Here is a 26,708-nt window from a genome sequence, read left to right on the forward strand (position 1 = left end):
TTGCAGCTTTGTGTGTTTATTGGGAAGCAAATCCTGTTAACAACTCAGAAATGTGATAGCACAGGGAAATGGCAAAGTTAGGCTAAGCCACGTGGCTGGAGGCTGCAGCTGACCACTTCTCTGAAGAATGGTTAGCTTTTAAACTGCTGATCATCTGAAACCAGCCACACACTAGCCCAGTGGCAGCCAAACTCGGCCCTCCAGATGTTTTGGGACTACAACCCCCATCATCCCTAGCTAACAGAGCCAGTGGTCAGGGATGATGGGAATTGTAGTCCCAAAACATCTGGAGGGCCGAGTTTAGCCACCACTGCACTAGCCCAAAATATTTTGTCCTGTACCTTTAACAATGGGGACTTAGCAGGTGGCTTTTTCTGTGGCAAGGAAGGGAAAATGTTGGGGACAGCTATCAGAATCACAGGGGTGAAGCAGCCCCACTAATCATCCCAGAGCTTACATAGATTTACTCAAAAGTAAATCTCATTGAATTCAATTGATTTTAGGTCCTGGGTTTTGCTCCAAAAGGCTCCCATGGGATTGCATACAGATCGACATCATCCCTTCTGGTGATTAACAATTGCTGCTGGAGCACCTGCCCCTAATTTAGTGAAATTGTGGGACAGTTTTTCTTTATAAAGGGGACCCAATCGGATTCCGCCATTTAGAATGTGTCTGTTTTGTTTGTGGTTTGTGTTGTGTCATTGAGGAGCTATCCTGTAAAAAGAACTGGATGAACTTGGACTACACTCCTTTGGAAACATGAAGACTCTAGAAAAACTGCTTTGCAGGTAAAGTGCTTTGAGAGAGGCTCCTCCTCTCACACTTACTCAGTTTTGTCTGATCTATTTACATGGTTAATTTCTCTCTCTCTCGTTTATAGAATATTACTCCTGTTTCTCTGGTTCCAGTCTGGAGCAGGGAGGAATGGACCAGCATTTACTCCTCCAGGTTGGAGAAAAGACTCAATTGCTTCCTGCCCTGTTAACCATGGCTCTAGGGGAACTCTAAAAATTGTGTATCTTCGTGTTGTGTGATTACTGTATTATTATTGTAACTGTAAAACCTTTAATCTCTCTTAGGTTTTATAGAAAGCACCTGTTCCTCCAGTATGTTTTGGGTGAAGCTGCATAAGTCCTTTCTTCAGGACAAATTCTTCACAGTAGAAATAATTGGTGAGCTGTAATCCATGGGGAAAGATAAAGAGGGTATCACTTCATGCTTGCAGCCTTACTCCTATGTGTACATGTTCCTTTGGGAGTATCATTCAATTATATCAGGGTTTCCCAAACTTGGTTTTTGCACTACAACTCCCGTCATCCCAGATAGCAGGACCAGTGGTCAAGGATGATGGGATTTGTAGTCCAAAAACAGCTGGGGGCTCAAGCTTGGGGAAACCCTAGATTCGATCAGTGGGGCTTACTTGGAAGCAAGTGTGACCCAATTAAGCTGTTTACAAGAGGGCATAGGTTTTTCTCAGTGAAAATTCAGTAGCTCTAACCTGAAAACTTCATTTACCATCTATGTTTACATGTATTTCTTGAGTTTCTTGCTGACAAATCTAATAAATTACTGGGAGAAGCCAAGAAGTAATAAGTTTCTGAAGGGGAAATGTTTAATGGCAAAGTTGGGTTCCTGGGTGATCTTGATTGTGAATAACTGTTCCTACTGTAGGTAGGAAGACTGAACTGAAAACTAAAAACCCTTCAGTTTCATTAAAGTAACACTTGAGCAAATGTTTAAAGGATGGGTGTGTCTGTTAACCAAGTTTGTTAGTGTCCATCTTCATCACTTAGTTTTCCTTGAAAGCGAGATGGATGGATTCATAATCCCCTTTCCAAAACCTGCTTATTCAAGCCTTGCAATGACAAAAGTATGCTAAATTGAAATTATTATGTGTCATAAAGCAATGCCTTCTTTTTAAAATCACACACACACAACCCAGAGGACATGTGCCATTTGAAGGCTATTCTTAGCAATTAAATATGTTGTTGGAATAAACAACTGGCTCCAAACTCCACTGAAAGTCTCTAAAGATGGTAGTACATTCTTAATTGTGATGGCATGTTTGACCAGAATAAACTAGCAGCTAACACTCTGTTGTGTGTGTCTCTAGATCCCTCTGGTGTCTTGGTTCTGCTTGACGAGGAGCTAGAAGCTCGCTGTGGCTATGTCCTGTCAAATGATGTGTGGGGTAATACCATATTCCGGGCTTCTTTTCTTGGCTGTCATGTTATAAATGAGGTGAGGCCAACTCATGCTCTGATTCTATACTCTCAGTATCAGCAGTGCAGGAAAGGTTAATGTGCAGTATTACTGTTCGGTGCCCCCTACCAGAATGAAACAAAAGATTTGATCTGTGAAACTTCTGAGAATTGTGGCAGGGACTCCTGACTTGGAAAGCTCCCCTCATTCAGTCTAATCTTTGGTTTTACATTGAGGTAGCGGCTTACAAGTCTTGCAACGCTAGGATCCCTAGCTCAAAGGAGGATGGGAAGCAGAGGCTGGATTTGATTTTCCAGAGATGCTGGATTTCCCCTTACCCAACTGGGGACCTTCTGGGTGAACACTGAGCATTTATCTTGATTTATTTGAACAAAGTTTACATGTAGCTTAGACATAATTCAGCAGTGCATTCATCCTGATTTGCCTGTGGAGTGTTCTTCCTGTTAGTCATCTGACTTTCTTCAATGCATTCCTATGTCCCTTCCTGACTTCAAAAAGCCCACTTAATTTTATTTTATTTTATTTTTGCTACACTAGAGTTACAGAACACTCTAGTCCAATGCAATTTAATTGCACAAAGCTAAATTTCCAGTGTGTGCTTGAATCCCCCCAAAGTTTGCAATGAGGGGGTAGACCACCTGTGCTTTTTTCCTCCTTTTTGCCTGCCCTCTGCGTACGTATTATGCTAAAAAACACCAGATGCACTTCCAGGCTTCCAAACTTTTGCAAAGATCTCTCACATTTGAGCAGATACTGATAATAATAAACAACAACAACAACAACAACAACTTTTTATTTATACCCCGCCCTCCCCAGCCAAGGCCGGGCTCATGGCGGCTAACAACCAATAATAAAAACAAGTTGAATGAATACAACTTAAAAACAAGAATAAAATACAACATTAAAATATTGAAGCATTAAAATATTAAAATGCAGCCTCATCAGGAGTGCAACATCGTATCCCATTGCAAAGAAAGCGGATACCTTGCAATAAATTAGCAATAGTGCTCTTGCAAAACAAATCTGCTCCCCCGTGCAAAAAATGATAAAATTTCAGTTTTAGTTTATTGAGGCAAGAAAAGTGACAGAAAACTACTGTGGAATGTGCAGGATAACAGCCACATGACAGCGCTGCTTTATAATCTCCATGCAGTTGCTCAAAAAAATTTTATCCGGAAGCCACCCAGTTTTGGATCACACAATGACAAATGTCATTAATGGGCAGGAGTCTTTTCCTGGATACCCAGGCAAGCAACTAGTACTGAGTGAAAACATGATTGCCATCTTTGTGGACCCCAGTCCTCCACACTTCCTATAGATAAATCCAGATGGTAATTTTGAAGTTGCATGTGCAGAAAAACAGAATAAATCATTCTTCTTTTCATACAATTTAGTGCTGGGCCCGATGTTGTCAAAATGGCGCCATTCAAACAGGTGGGGGAAATCAGCTGAAAATGAAAATAAATAAATAAATCAGGCAAAATAAACCTAAAGAGGGGTACCCCCAAACCATGTGTAAAGGGAATTGGGGGTTGCTCGTGCGTAAGGGGGCTGCTGCTCTAGGCAACGTTGTCTGGCTAAACCTTTCCCTGGCTGGACAGCCCTTTCTCCGTGGCTGTGTCAGTCACTGGCAGAATCCGTCAGTGGGCGTTTCCTGAACTTCTTCCAACATAAAAGCTCTTTGACGCCAAGTCTCCGCCTAGCCTCCCTGCACGGACGTCTTCTGCGCAGAGTGGGCGTGGCCAGCGGAGGTCCTGGGCTCTCCCCGCTGGTCTCTGTGGAAGAGACTTGGAGCCATCTCTCCGAAGTCCTTCCCTGCTCCCCTTTCTTCCTGGTGTCACGCCGATTTCCTTCCCCAAAGGAAGTGTTCTCTCTCTCCCTGCTGGTCCCTTCTCCTGCATCGTTGGGGAGCCTTACCTCCACTCTTGGCTCCGATGGCAGTTCCCTGACACCATGAGGACTAAGTAAGCTCAGCAAACATATAATTTTGAAAAGGGAGAAGTGTGAAGAGAGATATGAAATATAGTATCCAGGAAAAGAGCCATCAATGATGTGCTGGAATACTGAATAGGAACACTCCATACTTCAGGATTTTGTAACAGGACCTATTTGTTGTAGGTGTTCTGCTGTCCAAGCATGCTAACCCACACACATTTGTATTTTGACTGTCAAGAGAAATGTGTGATGGGGGAAGCTGGGACTATTATTATTATTATTATTATTATTATTATTATTATTTTATTAATACCCTGCCCATCAGACTGGGTTTCCCCAGCCACCCTGGGCGGCTTCCAACAAAATATTAAAAAGACAATAAAATGTCAGACATTAAAAAAATATCCTAATGAAAGGCCATAGATGTGGAGGCAATGAGAAAACAACTCTGGGATAATGTATGCAAGCATTAAATTAAGTTATTTTAAGGAACCAGTTATGTCAGATTCTCTGTGAAAAGCACTGAGTTGGGTTTTGGAAGAGAACAGCAGAAGAAGAATCTGCTCCAAGTGATGTTCAGTGACAAAATCTACAGAAGCTCAGTGTTCTCCTCTGATATTATCTCCTCCTTGAAGATGTAAACTACAATGGCACAACTGATAGTAAATGCAGCAAACTTGTATAGATCATCACTCTGGCTTTATTAAGCACTTTGGTGTGTGGGGGGGAATGCATCTCTATCACTAAATTCAGTGTTTTCTTCCCAAACCAATATCCCAAATGATTGCAGATGGATGAAAAGTTCTCTCTTACTTTAAACATCAGAGTGTCATTATTCCAAGACCTGAGGGCAGCTACAACCTACCAACACCCTATGCGCTGCTCCTACCCCACATGGGCTCCAAGGGAAATTCTGTGTGAAGAGAATTACATGGAGGTAAGAAATGGTTTGATATGCTTCATAAGAATGAGTTGGTATAAAAATGATAAGAATATAAGAGCATTTAGCTAAAAGATTATCAAAATAAGACAAAAATTAAGCAGAAGTAGCAAATATTTAAAGAAGCAGAAAGGGAAGTTGAGGGAAGTCACAGAGTGGGGGGAATTTTATTTTCTCTCTTTTATATGATAAATGTGTCGAATATTAAATTGTAAAATTAATATATATATATATATATAGAATGAGTTGTGCTACCAATGATCCTGCCAAGTGCAGGATGTGATCAGCCTTCCTCCTTTGCACAACAAATAAAAACATTGGAAATTTAAGTTCTCTAAAATAAGGAAACTGCTAGGAGGGAACTGAACAAATTTGGACCTCATAACTTGTTGCACATTCTATAAATAAGTATAATCTCGTTTCAAGGTATCAGTGAAGACCGATGTCCCTGTGATTTCGGATTATGAGACTGCAGAATGGATGTCTGCATTGCCTGAGGTAAGAGGGGGGAAGTATATGATACGCTGGTTTTTGTAAGTTTTATTACCTAGCTTTCATGGTAAGAAACACTCTAGAGTTGACTTATGGCAATTCAAAAACAGAAAAATTTAAATTTAAATCCAATGAAATATCAGTTGAAATCTCTCTGTCCCTTTCTCCCTCTGAAAGAAATGGTTTGTAATAAGCTATCCATCCTATGTGTTATGTACTGAGTTGAATAGGATCCAAACTGCAGCAGTCTGATTGGTCCTAGAACAATAGGATCCAAAAGGCAGCAGTCTGATTGGTCCTAGAACAATAGGATTCAGAATGCAGCAGTCTGATTGGTCCTAGAACAATGCAGCAGTATGATTGGTTAGCAGGAACCACCCAATCATGCTCCAGATAGAAGTGAATCCACAACCTGATTGGCTTACAGTAGAATTCCGGAATTAGCCAATCATGTGCAGCCCATTGTGTAAATAATGTATATAAAGCAGATACTTTGAGGGGATTTTCATTCATTCCTCCTCACCACTATGAGCTGAATAAAGAGCATGAAATCACTTTGCGACTCTGAGTATATTTCACTGGCGACGAAGGTGGGATCCCGCTGAGCTGACTGCCACACACAGCACCGCAGCACCGCCACCTGCCGCACCGCTGCCTCGCACCGTGTATCCAGGCTTCAGCTCCGGGAGACAAGGAACTCAGAATGGCAACCGACAACAGCTTCTCACCGTTCAACCCAGCATCTGGAGACTGGGAAGCGTACGCCTCCCGTTTCACCTTCCTCCTAGAAGCCAAAGGGGTCACCGATGAAGAAGACGCCAAGAAGAGGGCAATATTCTTCAGCGTCTGCGGAGAGGAGACGTTTGAAATCGCCCGGGCTCTCCTTGCACCTGAAGACGTTGCTACTGTTCCATACAAAACAATAATGGAACAGCTGAAGGGGCACTTTTCGCCACAGCCCTCAGTGGTGGCTCGTCGAAATGCCTTCTACGCAAAGCGGCAAGCCCCTGGGGAAACCATAACTGGGTTTGTGACCTCTCTCCGCCAAGCTGCCCGGTTCTGCAACTTCTCAGAGCTGGAGAACATGCTTCGTGACCGCCTCGTCGGTGGCCTGAAGGATGAGAAGCTGCAACGACGCCTCTATGCTAAGAAGAACCTAACGTTCCAGGTTGCTCTGGAGGAGGCCCTGGCAACGGAAGCTGCCGAGAGGTCGACGCAAGAGGCACGGCCGAGCCAGCCATCCCAACCGAGGGTCCACCACGAAGACCTCACCGACGACTCAGGATCCAACAGGGAGGAGGTGCACCGAGTACAGCAGCGCACTCAAGCAGCCCACATACCACAGCTGCCTCGACGAGAAGGAGGGAACTGCGCAAGCTGTGGAGAAAGTCACGAGAGGAGGACCTGCCGTTTCCGCAACGCAGAGTGCAGGCAGTGCAGAAAATTGGGACACATCGCCCGGGTGTGTCGGGCTCGGCCCACCCGACGCCAGGCATCAGATGACCAATCCAAGAGCCCCAGGTCCCGGGGCCCAACACACCAAGGCAACTCGACGGAGCTCACGGACTTCCAGGTATACCAGTTGCCCCACCCCAACGTAGAGAAAATTTATGTAGAGGTACAGATAGAGGGGGCCCCATGCCGCATGGAGCTTGACACGGGTTCAACTCTATCCATAATCTCGGCAAGGACCTTAAGGAAACTGTGTCCTACTGGGGGTCCCAAACTCAGGCCGGCCCCATTCACCCTCCGGGACTTCCAGAAACGTAAGGTCCCCACAATGGGGGTGGGGACCTTCAGGGTGCAGTACCGAGGGCGGACGCGGCAACTGGACTTGCTTGTGGTCAAGGGCCCCTACATTAGCTTACTGGGATTGGCATGGTTTGGACCACTGGGGCTAGCCGTCACCGGGGTGAACCACACTACCTTACAAGTGGACGTGGATGCCATATGCAAGGAATTTCCAGGGGTTTTCGATGGGAAATTGGGACAGTATACGGGCCCCCCCATTGCTCTACAGCTTGACCCCGCAGTACGACCGGTCAGGCTCAAGGCCCGTCGGGTCCCGTTTGCCCTGAAACCCCGTATAGACGAGGAATTGGACCGACTCGTGGAGCAAGGAGTGCTGGAGCCGGTGCCTAATGCCCCCTGGGAAACCCCAATCGTCACACCCGTCAAGCCTAATGGTTCGGTCCGCATCTGCGCAGACTACAAATGTACCATAAACAAGGCCCTCACGGCCCATGCATACCCAGTGCCAGTGGTCAGCCATGTCCTTGCTACCCTGGCTGGGTCGAAAATTTTTGGCAAGCTGGACCTGGCCCAAGCATATCAACAGCTGCCAGTAGATGAGGCCACAGCAGAGGCACAGACGATTGTGACGCACAGAGGAGCGTTCAGGGTAAAGCGACTGCAATTTGGTGTCAGCGTGGCACCAGGCATATTCCAGAATCTAATGGACTCTCTCCTTAAAGGGATTCCTGGCGTCACCCCCTTCTTCGATGATGTGTTGATTGCCGGGCCCACACCCGAGGAGTTTGAGGACCGCCTCCGCACCGTTCTGCACCGTTTCCAGACGGCAGGCCTCAAGGTGAAGCGGGAAAAATGTCTACTAGGAGTGCCTCAGGTGGACTTTCTAGGATTTATGGTGGACGCAGAAGGGGTCCACCCGACTGGGGACAAGGTACGGGCCATTTGTGATGCCCCAGCGCCCAAGAACAAGACTGAACTTCAGGCCTTCTTGGGACTATTGAACTTTTACCATTCCTTCCTTCCCCACAAGGCGGCAGTAGCGGAGCCCCTACACAGACTCCTGGACAAGCGGGCCCCTTGGGTGTGGGGCCAGCGCCAGGAGGCCGCATTCCAGGCAGTCAAGGACTTGCTTGTCTCAAACTCGGTCTTGGCACACTTCGACGAGAGGCTGCCGGTGGTGCTAGCATGCGACGCCTCGCCCTATGGCATTGGCGCTGTCCTGGGACACCAACTCCCGGATGGAAGAGAGGTACCGGTGGCATACTTTTCCCAGACACTCAACAAAACCGAGCGGAACTACTCGCAAATCGACAAGGAGGGTCTGGCAATAGTGAAGGGAGTAAAAAAATTCCATGATTTCTTGTACGGGCGGCCCTTCACCGTGGTGACTGACCACAAGCCGTTGCTTGGCTTGTTTGCCCCCGAAAAGCAGACCCCCCAAGTGCTGTCTCCTCGCGTCCTCAGGTGGTCAATTTTCCTTGCCAGCTACCAGTATGCACTGATTCATCGCCCTGGGAAGGCGATGGGCCATGCGGACGCCCTCAGCAGGCTACCACTACCGGAAACAGGCCCCGACCCAGCACCTGCACAAGAGGTTATGAGCCTGGAGCTGCTTCCCGAGCGCCCCATTCAGGCACAAGAAGTTGCACACCATTCCAAGAAAGATAGGGTCATCTCCCGGGTCCTGGACTGGGTGTGGAGGGGATGGCCCAGCAGCAGCCCCGGGCCAGAATTCGCCGGCTACACAACCCGCAAACATGAACTGTCAGCCCACAAGGGGTGCCTGTTATGGGGAAGCAGGGTCATTGTTCCCCAGCCCCTCCGCAAAAGGGTCCTCACAGCCCTACACGAGACACACCCAGGGGTAGTAAGAATGAAGGCCCTTGCCAGGAGTTATGTGTGGTGGCCGGGGATCGACGGAGAGATAGAGGCCTGGGTCAAACACTGCCAGGCCTGCCAAGAATCCCGCCCAGATCCCCCAAGGGCCCCAGTCCAGTCCTGGGAGTCCGCCCGAGCACCATGGTCACGCCTGCATGTGGACTTTGCTGGCCCCTTTCAGGGGAAAACATTCTTCATAGTGGTGGACTCCTACACCAAATGGCTGGAAGTCGCACTGGTACCGTCCACTTCTACGTCCGCAGCCATCCGGGTACTACGCAGGCTGTTTGCAACCCACGGGCTCCCTGACACTCTCGTCTCAGACAACGGGACTGCATTTACGTCAGGAGAATTCCAAACCTTCACAGTGCAGAACGCCATCCGCCACATCCGTTCAGCGCCATTCCACCCTGCCACCAATGGCCAAGCAGAACGCATGGTGCGGACCACCAAGGACACCCTTCGCCGCATGACGCAAGGGGATTGGGAGTACCGCCTTGCCACATTCCTTCTAGCACAGCACAGCACCCCCAGCTCAACGACTGGCCGGAGCCCCGCTGAACTACTAATGGGTCGGCGCCTTGCAATCAGATTGGACCGCCTTCACCCCAATAGAGCTCAGGATGAGGTAGTGGTGGGGGAAGGCAGGAACCCCCGGACCTTCGAGGCCCAGGACCCAGTGTACGCAAAGAATTTTGGGGCAGGCCCTGCATGGGTACCCGCCACAGTCACCAGGGTCACTGGCCCCGTGTCGTACGAGGTGCTAACAGATGGGGGGCAATGCTGGCGCCGCCACTGCGACCAGATACGGCGACGATTCCCGGGAGAAAACCAGGAGGAGGAGGACAGGTCAGAGGAGTCCCAAGGGAACAGTGGGGCAGTGAGGCCCATAGAGCAGGAGGGGCAAGCAGGAGAGGCAGAATCAGTAAATACAGAGAGGACCCATGAGGCCGAAAGGACACCGGAACCAGAACCACGACTGAGCGAGCCGGTTGCGCCAGACCATACAGCCCCATCACAGCCAGGATCCTTGGAACACGAGCCAGAACCTGAACCCCAGACCAGGGAACACCCCAGGCCGCAACGCACACGTAGGCCGCCGGCGTACCTTGAGGACTATGAATGCAACCTCCCGGGCAGGACTGGAACTTAGAGGGGAGGGGTGTTATGTACTGAGTTGAATAGGATCCAAACTGCAGCAGTCTGATTGGTCCTAGAACAATAGGATCCAAAAGGCAGCAGTCTGATTGGTCCTAGAACAATAGGATTCAGAATGCAGCAGTCTGATTGGTCCTAGAACAATGCAGCAGTATGATTGGTTAGCAGGAACCACCCAATCATGCTCCAGATAGAAGTGAATCCACAACCTGATTGGCTTACAGTAGAATTCCGGAATTAGCCAATCATGTGCAGCCCATTGTGTAAATAATGTATATAAAGCAGATACTTTGAGGGGATTTTCATTCATTCCTCCTCACCACTATGAGCTGAATAAAGAGCATGAAATCACTTTGCGACTCTGAGTATATTTCACTATGTGTATACAGTGGTACCTCGGGTTACATACGCTTCAGGTTACAGACTCTGCTAACCCAGAAATAGTACCTCAGCTTAAGAACTTTGCTTCAGGATGAGAACAGAAATCGTGCTCCAGTGACGCAGCGGCAGCAGGAGGCCCCATTAGCTAAAGTGGTGCTTCAGGTTAAGAACAGTTTCAGGTTAAGAACGGACCTCCGGAACGAATTAAGTACTTAACCCGAGGTACCACTGTATAATGGAATGCAGAGCCAAGTGCAGTCATTATTTGTGGTCCACCAAAGGAACTTGAAGTAGTGGTTTTGGATTTTTTAATTTATTAAAAAGGGAAGGGGAGTTGTTAAAACTTCATCCTCACAACCGTAAGGTAAGTTAGACTGAGATAGAATTACTGTTTCAAAGTCACCTAGTGAGGTAGCAGGTATTGAAACCCAAGTTTCACTGGGCAACATCTAGTACTTTGTCTGCTACGACAAATCACATCAATTCTGGTCATGGCATAGTTTCTCCAAACCTCAAAGTGCCCACTGAGAGGAATATCTCCATTCTGCAAGGTGGATCTGTAGCCATGACTAGATAGCAGCCCCCCTTTTATGTCCTAGCTTACAAAAATCTACGGCACTTCAAACCCCCTGACAAAAAAGTACCCATCACACTTTACTAATACAGAAATAGTTGGGTATTCCTCTGAATATATCTAGCTCATAAATGCCAGTGGATTTTATGGCTGGTTGAAGATTTGTACTGAAGTCTAGACCTTGCATAACATTCTTTAAAAGCTTGTAATGAAAATGAAAAATTGCTCATTTTTGTTCTGAAGCTTAAGCTGCGTGAAAATGCTTATCAGCCTAATATGCTCCCCCCCCCCCATTTAGGCACGAAAAGTTCTGTATCAGATATGGCAGCTGATATTCTATTCTCCTTCGGGGAGAAAGAAAACATTGGTGAGTGATGCTGACAAGCTTGGCTACAGTTTCAATAATACGCTGTCGAGAGTGTTCCTCCGGTCTCCCTACTCTACAAATGAAACAGAACATTCAGTGGTGAGTTAATCCTATTAGGAAGAAGATGGTATTGCTGAGATAGGTCTCGTATTCCAACTGGACTAATAAAACTTTACCAAATGTTTTTTTCAATAGGCTAATGGGGTCACTATGAGCACAATCAGCTCCACTTCCATGTACAGACAAAGGTGGCTGCTTCTGTTGATTGACACCACAGTGTCATGCCCAGTTGGTGAGTACCTCCCTTCTTTTACCCTAAAAAAGCATAGTTCATTCCTACAATCCAGTGTGACCTGATCCTTTCTCGGAAACTGTTTCCTTTATGACCCTTTTCATGAAGTCCCACGACACCTGGTCAAATGCCTTTTCCGCATCTATTGATATTAAAGCAGCCTTTTTGTCTGATCTTTCTTCTTGGTATTCTAGTGAATCTACTACATTCCTCATGTTGCTGTGTATGTATCTACCTGGCAGAAAGCCAGTTTTCTGGGAAACTGTTACATGAATGTTAATACAAGCAAGGGCCTACAGCAACTTGAGTTGTATGCCTACTGTGTTCATAAAAAAAAAGTATTAGTACTAGGTCTTAAAATAAGATTTGGCCAGCTTGTGCATGGGTGGTGTTGCAAGGTGATTCACAAACATTTAAATGTTACCTCCTGGTGATCTTGCCTGTTTTTTGTCAAGCACTGATCTGAGTCTTACCAATCGGCAGATGGTACCAGCTTTACGGATGTTGCCATAATATGGACTGTGCCAAGTATGATCCCCCGATTGGTCCTTCAAGAACCCACCTTTACATCCCATAATATATCAATGGCGGTTGATGGGCAAAGAATAGAGAATCCTGAAAATTTCGGTTATACGCTGGATCATAACAACACACACATTGTAACGACTATCCCAATTGGAGCGTCTGGGGGCAGGTTAAAGGTAAATGTGATTTTTATAAAATCAAACAATATGGAAGCAGACTCAAGTTGGTATACAAAAAAAAAAATGCAATGGAAGTTTCCATTAATTCAGTCAGCTGTTAGATCAGCACTTCAGCAAAGCAAAACCCAACTACTTATTTCCTTTGCATATAGATATTGCAATCAACCCAGCTGGCATAGGGTAGGCCTGTCTCCTGACTTGTTCTGCATATGTAGGTGAACTCTGAGGTCTCATGATATGGGTTTACAAACTAGAAAACAGTATAAACTCGCCCCATGAAATTTCTGCTTATGTACAACACTGTGACCTGCCTTTTGGGTCTCTGAAGGAATGAGGTCACTAAAACCTTGCGACAGAAAGATTAGTGTGTTCATGTTGACTTCATATTGCCATTGAAGTGTTATGAAACCTTTGTTGTTGTTTAGTCGTTTAGTCGTGTCCGACTCTTCGTGACCCCATGGACCAGAGCATGCCAGGCACTTCTGTCTTCCACTGCCTCCCGCAGTTTAGTCAGACTCATGTTTGTAGCTTCGAAGACACTATCCAACCATCTCGTCCTCTGTCGTCCCCTTCTCCTTGTGCCCTCCATCTTTCCCAACATCAGGGTCTTTTCCAGGGAGTCTTCTCTTCTCATGAGGTGGCCAAAGTATTGGAGCCTCAGCTTCACGATCTGTCCTTCCAGTGAGCACTCAGGGCTGATTTCCTTAAGAATGGATAGGTTTGATCTTCTTGCAGTCCATGGGACTCTTAAGAGTCTCCTCCAGCACCATAATTCAAAAGCATCAATTCTTCGACGATCAGCCTTCTTTATGGTCCAGCTCTCACTTCCATACATCACTACTGGGAAAACCATAGCTTTTACTATACGGACCTTTGTTGGCAAGGTGATGTCTCTACTTTTTAAGATGCTGTCTAGGTTGGTCATTGCTTTCCTCCCAAGAAGCAGGCGTCTCTTAATTTCGTGGCTGCTGTCACCATCTGCAGTGATCATGGAGCCCAAGAAAGTAAAATCTCTCACTGCCTCCATTTCTTCTCCTTCTATTTGCCAGGAGGTGATGGGACCAGTGGCCATGATCTTCGTTTTTTTGATGTTGAGCTTCAGACCATATTTTGCGCTCTCCTCTTTTACCCTCAATAAAAGGTTCTTTAATTCCTCCTCACTTTCTGCCATCAAGGTTGTGTCATCTGCATATCTGAGGTTGTTGATATTTCTTCCAGCAATCTTAATTCCGGCTAGGGATTCATCCAGCCCAGCCTTTCGCATGATGAATTCTGCATATAAGTTAAATAACCAGGGAGACAATATACAGCCTTGTCGTACTCCTTTCCCAATTTTGAACCAATCAGTTGTTCCATATCCAGTTCTAACTGTAGCTTCTTGTCCCACATAGAGATTTCTCAGGAGACAGATGAGGTGATCAGGCACTCCCATTTCTTTAAGAACTTGCCATAGTTTGCTGTGGTCGACACAGTCAAAGGCTTTTGCATAGTCAATGAAGCAGAAGTAGATGTCTTTCTGGAACTCTCTGGCTTTCTCCATAATCCAGCGCATGTTTGCAATTTGGTCTCTGGTTCCTCTGCCTCTTCTAAATCCAGCTTGCACTTCTGGGAGTTCTCGGTCCACATACTGCTTGAGCCTTCCTTGTAGAATTTTAAGCATAACCTTGCTAGCGTGTGAAATGAGTGCAATTGTGCGGTAGTTGGAGCATTCTTTAGCACTGCCCTTCTTTGGGATTGGGATGTAGACTGATCTTCTCCAATCCTCTGGCCACTGCTGAGTTTTCCAAACTTGCTGGCATATTGAGTGTAGCACCTTAACAGCATCATCTTTTAAAATTTTAAATAGTTCCGCTGGAATACCATCACTTCCACTGGCCTTGTTATTTGCAGTGCTTTCTAAGGCCCATTTGACTTCACTCTCCAGGATGTCTGGCTCAAGGTCAGCAACACCTGGGGTGTACGAGGCATCCATTTCTTTCTGGTATAATTCCTCTGTGTATTCTTGCCACCTCTTCTTGATGTCTTCTGCTTCTGTTAGGTCCTTACCACTTTTGTCCTTTATTATGGCAATCTTTGAACGAAATGTTCCTTTCATATCTCCAATTTTCTTGAACAGATCTCTGGTTCTTCCCATTCTGTTGTTTTCCTCTATTTCTTTGCATTGCTCGTTTAAGAAGGCCTTCTTATCTCTCCTTGCTATTTTTTGGAAATCTGCATTCAATTTCCTGTATCTTTCTCTATCTCCCTCGCATTTTGCTTGCCTTCTCTCCCCCGCTATTTGTAAGGCCTCATTGGACAGCCACTTTGCTTTCTTGCATTTCCTTTTCATTGGGATGGTTTTCGTTGCTGCCTCCTGTATAATGTTGCGAGCCTCCATCCATAGTTCTTCAGGCACTCTGTCTAGCAAATCTAAATCCTTAAACCTGTTCCTCACTTCCACTGTGTATTCATAAGGGATTTGATTTAGATTGTATCTTACCGGCCCAGTGGTTTTTCCTACTTTCTTCAGTTTAAGCTTGAATTTTGCTATAAGAAGCTGATGATCCGAGCCACAGTCAGCTCCAGGTCTTGTTTTTGCTGACTGTATTGAGCTTCTCCATCTTTGGCTGCAGAGAATATAATCAATCTGATTTCGATGCTGCCCATCTGGTGATGTCCACGTGTAGAGTCGTCTCTTGTGTTGTTGGAAAAGCGTGTTTGTGATGACCAGCTTGTTCTCTTGACAGAACTCTATTAGCCTTTGCCCTGCTTCATTTTGCTCTCCAAGGCCAAACTTGCCCGTTGTTCCTTTTATCTCTTGATTCCCTACTTTAGCATTCCAATCCCCTATAATGAGAAGAACATCCTTCTTTGGTGTTGCTTCTATAAGGTGTTGTAAGTCTTCATAGAACTGGTCAATTTCAGTTTCTTCAGCACCAGTAGTTGGTGCATAAACTTGGATTACTGTTATGTTAAAAGGTCTGCCTTGGATTCGTATCGAGATCATTCTATCATTTTTGAGATTGCATCCCAGTACTGCTTTCACCACTCTTTTGTTGACTATGAGGGCCACTCCATTTCTTTTCCGGGTTTCTTGCCCACAGTAGTAGATATGATGGTCATCCGAACTGAATTCGTCCATTCCTGTCCATTTTAGTTCACTGATGCCCAGGATGTCAATATTTATTCTTGCCATCTCATTTTTGACCACATCCAACTTACCCAGATTCATGGTTCTTACATTCCAGGTTCCTATGCAATATTTTTCTTTACAGCATTGGACTTTCCTTTCGCTTCCAGGCATATCCGCAACTGAACGTCCTTTCGGCTTTAGCCCAGCCGCTTCATCAGCTCTGGATCTACTTGTACTTGTCCTCCGCTCTTCCCCAGTAGCATGTTGGACGCCTTCCGACCTGAGGGGCTCATCTTCCAGCGTCATAACTTTTATATGCCTGTTGTCTTTGTCCATGGAGTTTTCTTGGCAGGGATACTGGAGTGGCTTGCCGGTTCCTCCTCCAGGTGGATCACGTTTGGTCAAAACTCTCCACTATGACCTGTTCATCTTGGGTGCCCTGCTCGGCATAGTTCATAGCTTCTCTGAGTTCTTCAAGCCCCTTCGCCACGGCAAGGCAGTGATCCATGAAGGGGTATGAAACCTTAGATGGTTGAAATCATCATACCTGAGAAATCAATAAGGCTGACATGAGTCCTCTTAAATATATCTATGCACCAAATCAGATTTTTAAAAAGATGTGCAAAGATATTGATGGCTGCTCTTTAACTCTGGAGCGCCCTTCCTCTAGAGTTTTCTGAGCCTGCCTTCAGAAATCACTGTCATATTTTTCTATTCAGAATAGCTTTTGACAGTATCGTGTACTGTCAATCTATCCAGAACCCTCTGGATGGGGCAAGCTTTGAAGTCAATAAATATAAAGTGTTAAACTTCTGTTATTCGGGACAATGATAGATGCATTTAAGCACTGCAGAATAGAATGTGGGAAGATACAAACCCTGTATGTTTTGAGTTCATGGGCATATAACTACTTAACTGTACAGGTGGTTTTCACTGCTGTTCGTCTAAATCAGGCATGGCCAAACTTGGCCCTCCAGATGATTTGGGACTACAATTCCCATCATCCCTGACCACTGGTCCTGTTAGCTAGGGATGATGGGAGTTGTAGTCCCAAAACATCTGGAGGGTCAAGTTTGGCCATGCCTGGTCTAAATGAATCTACTTTCCTTAACACTTTTTTTCCTCTTGTAGAGCACTGTATCCAATGGTGTCTATGGGGCAGTATATAGCATTGACTTATTATTGGAGCATACCTGGACAGATACAGATTGGCACTTGACCAAGTACACTGTGATTAAGCAAATCACCACACCCTTCATGCCTAGAATACCAAGAGTAGTCAATAGTAAGTGGGGCTAAGATGCATCTACTTTTCAGTTATATGTAAAACATAGGATTGCTGCTGGGTCGTTGTAAAAAGCTGTGCCTTATTGATAAAGTATTTTGATTTTTTTTTATTAAGAGATTAATGTACTTTCATTAGTTCCTCTGCTGGGTTTTTTAAAAAATAAAATCTTAATTTACCATTTGGGATCTAATCCCCTAGTCCTGGGTCCTAATATTGACTCAAAGATGGTATGTAGAAGCGTGTAAATGCATGGCTTGTAGCTTTTTTGTCTCAAAGGTGAAGAAAATAGTTCTGCAGTAAAGGGTCTTGTTGGAGGGACAAGACTAAGATCCCAATTTCTTATTGAACAAGTTTATTTTGTAGGTTTCTTTGCAAAATACATCCAAGAACACACTCCCTAGGCAGAATATAGATCCTTAAAGAAGACCCTTTCTTCTGCATGGAAAGTTTTTGGGAGTCAGTTTACTAAACCTACCAGTTATTACCAGTGGCTACCAGCTGACTTCCATCATCTAGTTACAAAAAACATGTAGATCAGTTTACAGAAACTTGAATTCTCTCTCCCCCCCCCCCCCGCCCCCAGTCACATTCTTAAATGAGGGTAAGCCAGCAATAAATTCTTAAATTTAAGAATTCACATTCTTAAATGAGGGTAAGCTAGCAACAAACTCCTGAGAGTTTGTTTTCAAAGTGGAGACCACGGGGAACAAACTGTGTTCTAATGTTCTAGTTACAGGTAGGTAGCCTTGTTGGTCTGCCGTAGTCGAAACAAAATTTAAAAATTCCTTCCAGTAGCACCTTAGAGACCAACTAAGTTTGTTATTGGTATGAGCTTTTGTGTGCATGTATCTGAAGAAGTATGCATGCGCATGAAAGCTCATACCAATAACAAAAATAACAAACTTACCGTATTTTTCGCTCTATAAGACGCACTTTTCCCCTCCTAAAAAGTAAGGGGAAATGTGTGTGCGTCTTACGGAGCAAATGCAGGCTCCATGGCTTCAGTGAAAGAAGAAGAGGAGGAGGAGTTTGGATTTGATATCCCGCTTTATCACTACCCTAAGGAGTCTCAAAGCGGCTAACATTCTCCTTTCCCTTCCTCCCCCACAACAAACACTCCGTGAGGTGAGTGAGGCTGAGAGACTTCAGAGAAGTGTGACTAGCCCAAGGTCACCCAGCAGCTGCATGTGGAGGAGCAGGGACGTGAACCCGGTTCACCAGATTACGAGTCCACCGCTCTTAACCACTACACCACGCTGGCTCCCGCTGCAGTCCGGAGGCTTCGTGCACACCAATCCCTCTTGCTCTCCTGGCTTCGCTTCGCTGGAGAAGCGCTGCGCAGCTTTCCCTCTCTGCGCAGCGCCCCTTCAGCGAAGCGGGAGGAGAAATGGAAGGGGCTCCGCTTCTCCTGCCACTTCCCTAAAGGGGCGCTGCGCAGAGAGGGAGAGAATATTTCTTTTCTTGTTCTCCTCCTCTAAAACTAGGTGTGTCTTAAGGTCGGGTGCGTCTTACAGAGCGAAAAATATGGTAGTTGGTCTCTAAGATGCTACTGGAAGGATTTTTTGTGTTCTAATGCACTATTCCTAAACTTTGAGTCCTTGGATATTATTGGACTAAAATTCCCATGATCTCCAACAAACACCTGGGTGCCTTACGCTGAAGAACACTGTTCTAATATTCATGCCTTCCCAGTGACAAAATGCTTTTGTTTTAACACAGACACTGTTCCAGAAACACGACTCTTTGATGTAACCTTGGGAGTCTTCCTTCATGATGTCATTCTGGTAGCACTTAAAATAGGAGAGGAACATCTATCCCGTAAGGAAGCACAGCAAAGGGGTTACAAGATCTCTGACATTCACTTCCCCAATGGAACAATAGGCTTTAATCTGGTAGTACCTTTTGACGATCCCAACATCTTAAGAGAGGTAAGGCAGCTGGGCATGACATCTCACTGGGGCAAGCATTGTACACACATAATGGTTGAGCTACTGGTAGGTTGGATACAAGAGGTATTTGAGTCTCCTTATGCATGTACTTTCTTGATCCCGGAATTAGACATTAACTCTAAATGTGCATATAATTAACTTGATCTTGGCAAATATGCATGTGTTTCCCTGTGCTGACCACTCAAAGTATTGAGAGTATTGGGAAACTCTTGCCTCAATAAGTTTGATCTTGTGCTTTCTAGCATCTTACAGTAAAATATTGGTGGGAAGTGGTGTTGAAAGCTAATATGAAGGTACATGTGGGAGACGTTCATACCTAGAATATGGCGGTGGGGAGAAAAACATCTGTGCAGCACTAGAGATCTTTCTACTGTCGTCCTTCCAAAGTGATTTTGGCATAATGTGACTATTGCCCTGAAAATCCGTTCTGATTAAGCTAATGCAGTCAAATTTTCTCTCTTCGTGGGTTTTATAAAACTTGTTTAAAGTATGTGAACAAAAATGAAACCAAGTATCACCTTCATGTGAACTACACTCTGAATGTGGGACCTCAGCTGAAGTTGTATCACCACCCTGCCGACATAGAATGCATAATTGCAGATGTTGGTAAGTTGTTTTGTCTAAACTGACAAAGTTATAACTCCTGAATGGCTTGTTTAAGTTGCATGCACGATAGCTAGACAATTCCTATTGTATCCTCTAGAAATATAAACCACTGGGAGCAATGAAATCTGTGTGAAACTGAGTAGATGAGCCAGTAAATGTCTGGATAGATTTTCTTTCTTTGCTTTTTAAGAGTTTAAAACTCTCATAGCATGTCCTAAAGAGGTCTCGTTATCCAAAGGAGAGGCAAATATTTGCAATACATAACCCCAAACTGTATGATAGCAGTCTTCTTTAGGCTCTGGGTTCCACCATCAATCCTAATTTGAAACAAAGAATCTACTTCTACTTTTCTCTCACTCCATGACTCCTCCATTTTTATTTTTATATACATAATTTAATCACTTTTTTTTTAGTGTAACCTATCTAGGGCACAACCCCAAATTTGACCATATATGTACCATGAGTTGGAAGACCAAGTATGCAGATAAACTGTGGGAAATCTGTGGCCTTCCAGATGTTGAGGGACTTCAACTCTATTGGCCATGCTGGCTGGGGCCAAAGGGAGTTGGGGGTCCCAACAACATCTGAAGGACACCAGGTTACCCATCCCTAATATTGATAATCTTTATATTTGCAACCAAATGGAGAAAAGTTACCCAACAGAGAAGCAGTTTCTGGTGTCTCTACCTGTTAGGAATTTGAATGTTAAGCCACTTCTGTCAGAAGCCTCATGAGATGATATCTTTTCATATAGCTTTTTTCAAAAACAACAACATTCACTTAGCAACTTTCTTTTTTCCTTTACAGAACTACCAGAAGGCATTGGATACTGTGACAAAGAGAACATGTATTTAGCTGTTCCGATTGCAGGCCTATACAAATACTGGAGCCTATATGTAGGCAGTAAGCCGCTAAGTCAAGCCACTGCCCTCGCAGATGGGTATTTTGTTACTACAAATGATACTCATCTAATATTGCAAGTGCCTCTCTTTGCTGTTGGGATTATTTATGAGGTATACAACGGGAAGGCCTTGACGCATAAAGCTTCCTTATCTCACTTGATGGAAAAAGCAGTGATATAACTAAATGTGATTTTCTAGGGATGGGGAGCCAGCAGAACTCCAGATGTTGCAAGTTCTATCAGACCCCAGCTAGCAGGGTTAATAGAGATGATGGGAATGTAATCCAAAATCACCTGAAGGTCCACAGGCTCCCCGTAGGCTTTTCTTCTGCAAGGATATGTGTGTCAAAGTATGGATGCCCAGGGAGGGTGGACAGTGCCTCAGATGATGGCAGGGGTGGGCCATGCATAGGTTCTAGGTATGGAGAAAGGGGTATTCACAGGACTGTGTAAACTAGTGCTGTTATCCTTTCAAAGCAATCCTAGTTGATTAGTGTGGCGTTTGTACGGAGCCCCCGGTCGTCTCGCGGACTATTGACCCGTACACCACTAATCCACAGCCACCAACCAGGTCCTCCCCGGTAAATCACTTAGTCTCAGTCAGGTTCTCAAGTTAACAAAGAAGAGTGTAGTTTATTGCAGACAAAAACAAACTTTAACTGCATTCCAAATGTTGTTACTCTTTACCTTCTTAGTCTTATTTTATCCTGCCTCTATCTCTTCTACCTCCCCTCACACAAGAACCCACTGCACTAACTGTCTCTCTATTTCCAACTGCCTGCCAACTGCTTTTCCAACTGCCTTTCCCAACCAACCAACACACTAAAACCAACCAACTACCCACCAGCAACTAACTCAAACCTCGGGCTAAGCCCATTTATAAACAGGTAGGCTCCGCCTCCAGCTTTCCTATTGGTCTACATTTTAATCCTTCCCCCCCGCCCCCGTACAGACATTTTCTAAACGAACGGGCAAACGCCAGTTAGTCATATGGGTTTTAACTGATGATGGGTTTTTAATTTATTTTCGTTGATGAGATGATGGCTCAAATGCTTAACTTTTAACTAATGCTAGAATATATAAATGAAAAGTTATCCTTATAGATACACTTCTTATCATGTTTAAAGGAAGTGTCATTTGAGAGAATTCGAGCCAGGTTTGATCTTCTTCTGAAGAAAACAAGCACTATGGAGACTTTGGATATCTTCTCTGTTAGATGCAATTTTCAGTCTTCACAATTCATAGGTGAGCTGTATTCCAGTCCAGTTTATCACTAAAACAATGAGGAGATGTCTTATGATCTGATTTATTGTTTGGTTTTTTTTAAAAAAAGGTTTTTATTTATGCTTTTCAAATTTATACATTTCACATTCCAAAATTTGACTTTCTTCCTCCTCTTTCTTGCGGTTCCTTAAATTTATTTTTTAATACCTTCTGCAGATCCAAATTCATTTAACTTGTTCAATTAATTATGTACTGTAAATATATACTCTCATAAAAGTCCAGGTTATTACAATAATCCTGCTAATGTTTTTATCTGTTTACAATTTATCTGTAAATATTCAATGATTCTTATGATCTGATTTACTGTGATCTGGCTTTTCTTAGTGTGCTACCCTAATGGAACAGTAACCGTATCTGCTCTCATGAAGACTGTGCCATCCATTGACATGGGCAAAACTAGGCTGAAGGACAGCACCTGTAGGCCTAAGGAGTTTACAAAGGAGCAAGTCTTCTTCCAGTTTCATGTTTCTACTTGTGGCACTTCACTAAGGGTTAGTCCTTGGGCGAAGGGTGTGGAGAACAGAAGGGGAAAGGTGTGCTCTTTCCAAGCATGATGAACCTGAAATATTTTTTCCCGACAGTTTGAAGGTGATCACCTTATTTATGAAAATGAATTATTATTTGAAAAAGAGACTCTTCCAGCACAGGGACCACCAACTATCACAAGAGATCCAGCCTACAGGTAGGAGTTACTTTTTTAAAAAAATATGAAACCAGCACTACTCTAGTATCTAAGAAATGTCCCTCTGTTGCAGGCTGACTATCTTGTGCTACTACCCAATCAAAGAAACGCTCATGCAAAGTGCTGTGATCTATGGCTCCTCCTCCTCTTCTAGAACTCTTCCTACTGGCTATGGCACAATGATGACTAGGACAAATGTAGCAGGTAAGCAATCTTGTAAAATGCAAAAACCAGGAAGTATGTAACTTCATTTTGTGTGTGTGTGTGTGTGTGTGTGTGTGTGTGTGTAAGAGAATAATCATTAAATACGTTCTTCTCCTATAGGCCCTAGAAGAGCAAGGCAAGTTCTACATATCATCTCAAGCATCTTCAAAGGTAACATTTTCCTAAAGGGAGAAGGAGAGCTATTCTAGAACTAAAACTGAATATATCAATTGTTTTAAAAATAATGATCTCCTTCTCTTTATTGCTCTTGCTGTTGGCAGATGAATCTTTCACAGAAACCTATGGGCAACATTCGGTAGCTCTCAAATACTCAAGGGAACCTGTTTATCTTGAAGTTGAGCTAAAAGACGAAGCTCCTGGTGTTGAACTGTTCTTGGAAAACTGCTGGATGGCTGGGTCTGAAGAGTTTGGCGACATTCCCCAATGGAGCATCATTGAAGATGGGCAAGTGGCTCTAAACAACTGTTCTATAACCGTATTGATCAAGCTTTGTGGACTAATGACTCTTATGGTTCCTCTCTCAAACAGATGCGAGAGCAAAGACAGTGGATCTGTGAGCTTCAGCCCAGTTACTAAAAGTAACAGAGTGAAATATCCCAATCACTTCAAAAGGCTGAGAATACAGATGCAGACTCTTCCTCTGAGAAAGGTACAATCCAAGTGAAACAGACAGGACTAGAAAATACTCATTGTGCAACTTCCATAGTTGAGGCAATCAGTTCACAATTGTCAGTTTTACTTGAGCATCAGTAATTAAGTACAGTACTGTGGCATTCCCAATCAAATGTCCCACCCCGCATTTGCAAATAGATTGGGTGGGAAGTGCTTGATGTTACCCAGTGAGCAGTACTTAATTTTAGTTTCTTTGGGATTCCATTCCATATGGCAAAAGCCGCTTAAGCCAAACTCCTACTGAAGATCAGTAAAACCAGAAATGGCACACGAAGGGCCAGTGCAAATGATGTCATGCAGGGGAAACAGAATAAGCAGCCCTAGAGTAACAGCAAAAACATCTGACATCATCCCTCTTTGCTAGTGAACACTGATGGGCGGTCTGAATAGGTCTTTTTCTCTTAAAGTTCTGAATGGCATAGACCTGGCCTGCACAAGTTGTGATCCATCAGGTCAAATGCAGAGAACTCAATTGTTTTAATGGTTCCCTACCTCCTTGCCTTGGAATGCAAGAGGGGGCTGTGTTGGTTAGGCTTAATCAGTGTTTTTATTGAGTGAGTATCTTCTCACACACAAAAAGAGTTTTGATGCATCACAGTCATGCAGGACTGCTCTATACTGTTGTCATCCAAGCACTGGTCAGAAGTGTGTCACTTTTAAGCAACTTTTTAAATGCTGTCACTTAGCATATTGCTATTTGAAACAAAAATGTAAAATCCCACTACAACAAAGCTAGCATCTTTTCATAAAGCTTTTTTTTTTTTTAAAGTTCAATTAAGGGATCCTCTCCATAGAAATAAGGCTTGTTGAATGAGAGCACTTGGGTACAACATTTTCGGCTGTAGGACTTATTCTTGCAATTTTCTATGCCCGCCTGAAATAAGGGTCCTTTAATTTCTCTCTTCCCCTTCTAGGTATACTTCCACTGTACCGTAAAAGTCAGCACCTGCCTTCATCTGCCTGGTAATGGTCTTCCAGAAGGACAATGTTTACAAGGAAGGAAGCTTGGTAGGTGCACCACTGAAAACTCGGGAGATGCTGGCCATTAACCAGCTGCTGAACTTTTAATATATTGTAAGGTTACTTGTCTTATCCCATAATTTCAGTGCAATGTTGTTGTTAAAGAATGGGGGGGGGGGGGTCACCAGCTCTTTTCAAACTTCCTGGTAAATATGCACCCATTAATTCCAGGAACAATTGACTATACTTGCCATACTTCAGATCAGCGTTCTGAAATCCACGGTTACGCAGTAGCTGGACCAGTCTTGGTTAATCACTCCTGAACAAATTAAGTAGTCGGACACGTAGATATATAAGGTATGTTTGGGGAATTTCAATAAACAATATACAGAAGTTACTTTTTTATATAGAATTGTGCATCTATCAGTATTGCTGCTTGCCTGTGGCAATCCAGGGTTCTCCAACTTAACTTTCGTAGATCTACCTTGAAATTCTGATTAAACCTGGAACACTTCTGCATGCAAAGCATAAATTCTACTCAGCTATAGGCCCCAACCTTATAGCAAAATGGTGTATAAGATGCTGCGCATGGAGGACGAAATAACGCCTTCGGTCTTAAGATCAATAACTTAGGCCACAATTGGTGCTGCAATATATATGCAGTTAGGTTCTGCTGATGACAAATAGATTTAACCTGTCTGCACTTCATTGGTGGCAGATTTAAGCATGTCTAATTCTACATGGTGTTGGAGGAGACTCTTGATAGTCCCATGGACTGCAAGAAGATCAAACCTATCCATTCTTAAGGAAATCAGCCCTGAGTGCTCTCTGGAAGGACAGATCCTGAAGCGGAGGCTCCAATACTTTGGCCACCTCATGAGAAGAAAAGACTCCCTGGAAAAGACCCTGATGTTGGGAAAGATGGAGGGCACAAGGAGAAGGGGACGACAGAGGACGAGATGGTTGGACAGTGTTCTCGAAGCTACCAGCATGAGTTTGACCAAACTGCGGGAGGCAGTGGAAGACAGGAGTGCCTGGCGTGCTCTAGTCCATGGGGTCACGAAGAGTCGGACACGACTAAACGACTAAACAACAACAAATTCTACACTGAATTTTGGGCAGAGTCTTTCTCCCAGACTCTGAAACCATAAAAATGAACCCCATGATCACAGACCTGCAAGGCTGGTGTGGAGACAAGGACACTTTGCCTATCAATCCTGTTCTTGATCCTGCCACAGGCATAGGCAACAGTCCAAGACAATGGCCCACCACCTGGATCCAGAAACCTTTTGACAAATTTAGCAGCTTGATGTAGCCACACCTGCTAAATGAGAAGTTTGACTTAACTTTCACAAGCCGTTGACTGCTGATGATTCTAGTACCAAGAAGATCTAAAAGTTCCTCCTTTCTCCAAAACAAACATACAAACCGAAAACACCTACCTGGTACAAAACCCATGCTTATTTGCTGAATTCTAGGATGAAGGGCAAGTCTGTGTGTGGTCCATGTATGTAGTAGGCACCCACATGTGTAAGGGGACAAACTGAAAATTATTTTTCTTTTCCAGATACAGCTACACAACCCTACTTGCTATGACTGGCCTTTGGATTCGATGTATTACCTGGGACTGATTTAAAATGTACATATTGGCTTCCTATGGCAACACTTCATAAATAAAAATCTGGAGGTGCAAAATGTGAGTTGACCTTATTTTAGGACTGAATTTGCTACTTCTACAAAAGCATTTTGAATAATTTTGAATTTTGGGGGGAGCCAAGAGGCCTGTGGGGTGCAGTTACAAACTCAGATAATCAGTGCTGGATTGGTGAGGGGGTCAAGACCCTCGTTTGCCAAAGGATACAGTCGTACCTTGGTTGATGAACACCTTGTGAGTCAAAAGTTTTAGTTCCCGAACGCTGCAAACCTGGAAGTGAGTATTCCAGTTTGCAAACGTTCTTTGGAACCTGGACGTCCAACACGGCTTCCACAGCTTCCAGTTGGCTGCAGTAGCTTACTGCAGCCAATCGGAAGCCGCGCCTTGGTTTCCGAATGTTTTGGAAGTCGAATGGACTTCATGCTAATCTATCACCTTCTTGCATAGTCTTAGTTACAAGGATAAAATGAGAACCTCGACTTAAAATGCTTTAAGTATCTTACAGTAGAAAGAATCAAACTGTCTCATTCTGCATGACAAATTCATTTATTCTTGGAGGCAAAATCACATTATTTTGTATCTACTCAATTGTACTAGACAGCTTGGCAAATATCCAGAGTTAGCTAGTAAAACATTTTGCAACAACCCATGCCTTTGCCATTTCAAGCAACACCAATGT

At 44.4% G+C, this 26,708-nt stretch overlaps 2 protein-coding genes and 1 long non-coding RNA gene across 4 annotated transcripts; 2 read left to right on the top strand and 1 right to left on the bottom strand.

The window, feature by feature from the left end:
• The first annotated feature begins 744 nt into the window (after window positions 1-744).
• LOC310759654 (uncharacterized protein) lies at window positions 745-26,070 on the top strand. Its single transcript, XM_083607219.1, has 23 exons — window positions 745-788; window positions 881-948; window positions 1,080-1,172; window positions 2,114-2,241; window positions 4,949-5,095; window positions 5,525-5,596; window positions 11,632-11,799; window positions 11,896-11,992; window positions 12,476-12,693; window positions 16,940-17,093; window positions 18,816-19,024; window positions 19,534-19,651; window positions 20,459-20,664; window positions 21,680-21,797; window positions 22,161-22,327; window positions 22,418-22,518; window positions 22,592-22,722; window positions 22,843-22,893; window positions 23,004-23,187; window positions 23,272-23,392; window positions 24,330-24,423; window positions 24,607-24,732; window positions 25,943-26,070. The coding sequence occupies exons 1-22, from the start codon at window positions 760-762 to the stop codon at window positions 24,696-24,698; spliced, it is 2,766 nt and encodes a 921-aa protein (XP_083463345.1). The 5' UTR covers window positions 745-759; the 3' UTR covers window positions 24,699-24,732; window positions 25,943-26,070.
• On the bottom strand, window positions 3,166-21,438 carry LOC310759817. Of its 2 annotated transcripts, XR_014546523.1 has the most exons (4): window positions 21,240-21,438; window positions 20,339-20,480; window positions 4,972-5,071; window positions 3,166-3,671 (listed from the first exon to the last, which is right to left on the bottom strand). It is a non-coding gene; the product is annotated as an uncharacterized lncRNA (long non-coding RNA). The 2 variants fall into 2 exon arrangements; XR_014546522.1 differs by lacking the exon at window positions 20,339-20,480.
• LOC310758960 (uncharacterized protein) lies at window positions 6,621-8,146 on the top strand. The gene is made up of 2 exons (XM_083605736.1): window positions 6,621-7,163; window positions 8,065-8,146. Exons 1-2 carry the CDS (start codon window positions 6,675-6,677, stop codon window positions 8,101-8,103), a joined length of 528 nt encoding a protein of 175 aa, XP_083461862.1. The 5' UTR covers window positions 6,621-6,674; the 3' UTR covers window positions 8,104-8,146.
• Window positions 26,071-26,708: the final 638 nt, after the last annotated feature.

The sequence above is a fragment of the Podarcis filfolensis genome, assembly GCF_964270895.1.
Source record: "Podarcis filfolensis genome assembly, chromosome: 3".
Lineage (NCBI taxonomy): Eukaryota > Metazoa > Chordata > Lepidosauria > Squamata > Lacertidae > Podarcis > Podarcis filfolensis.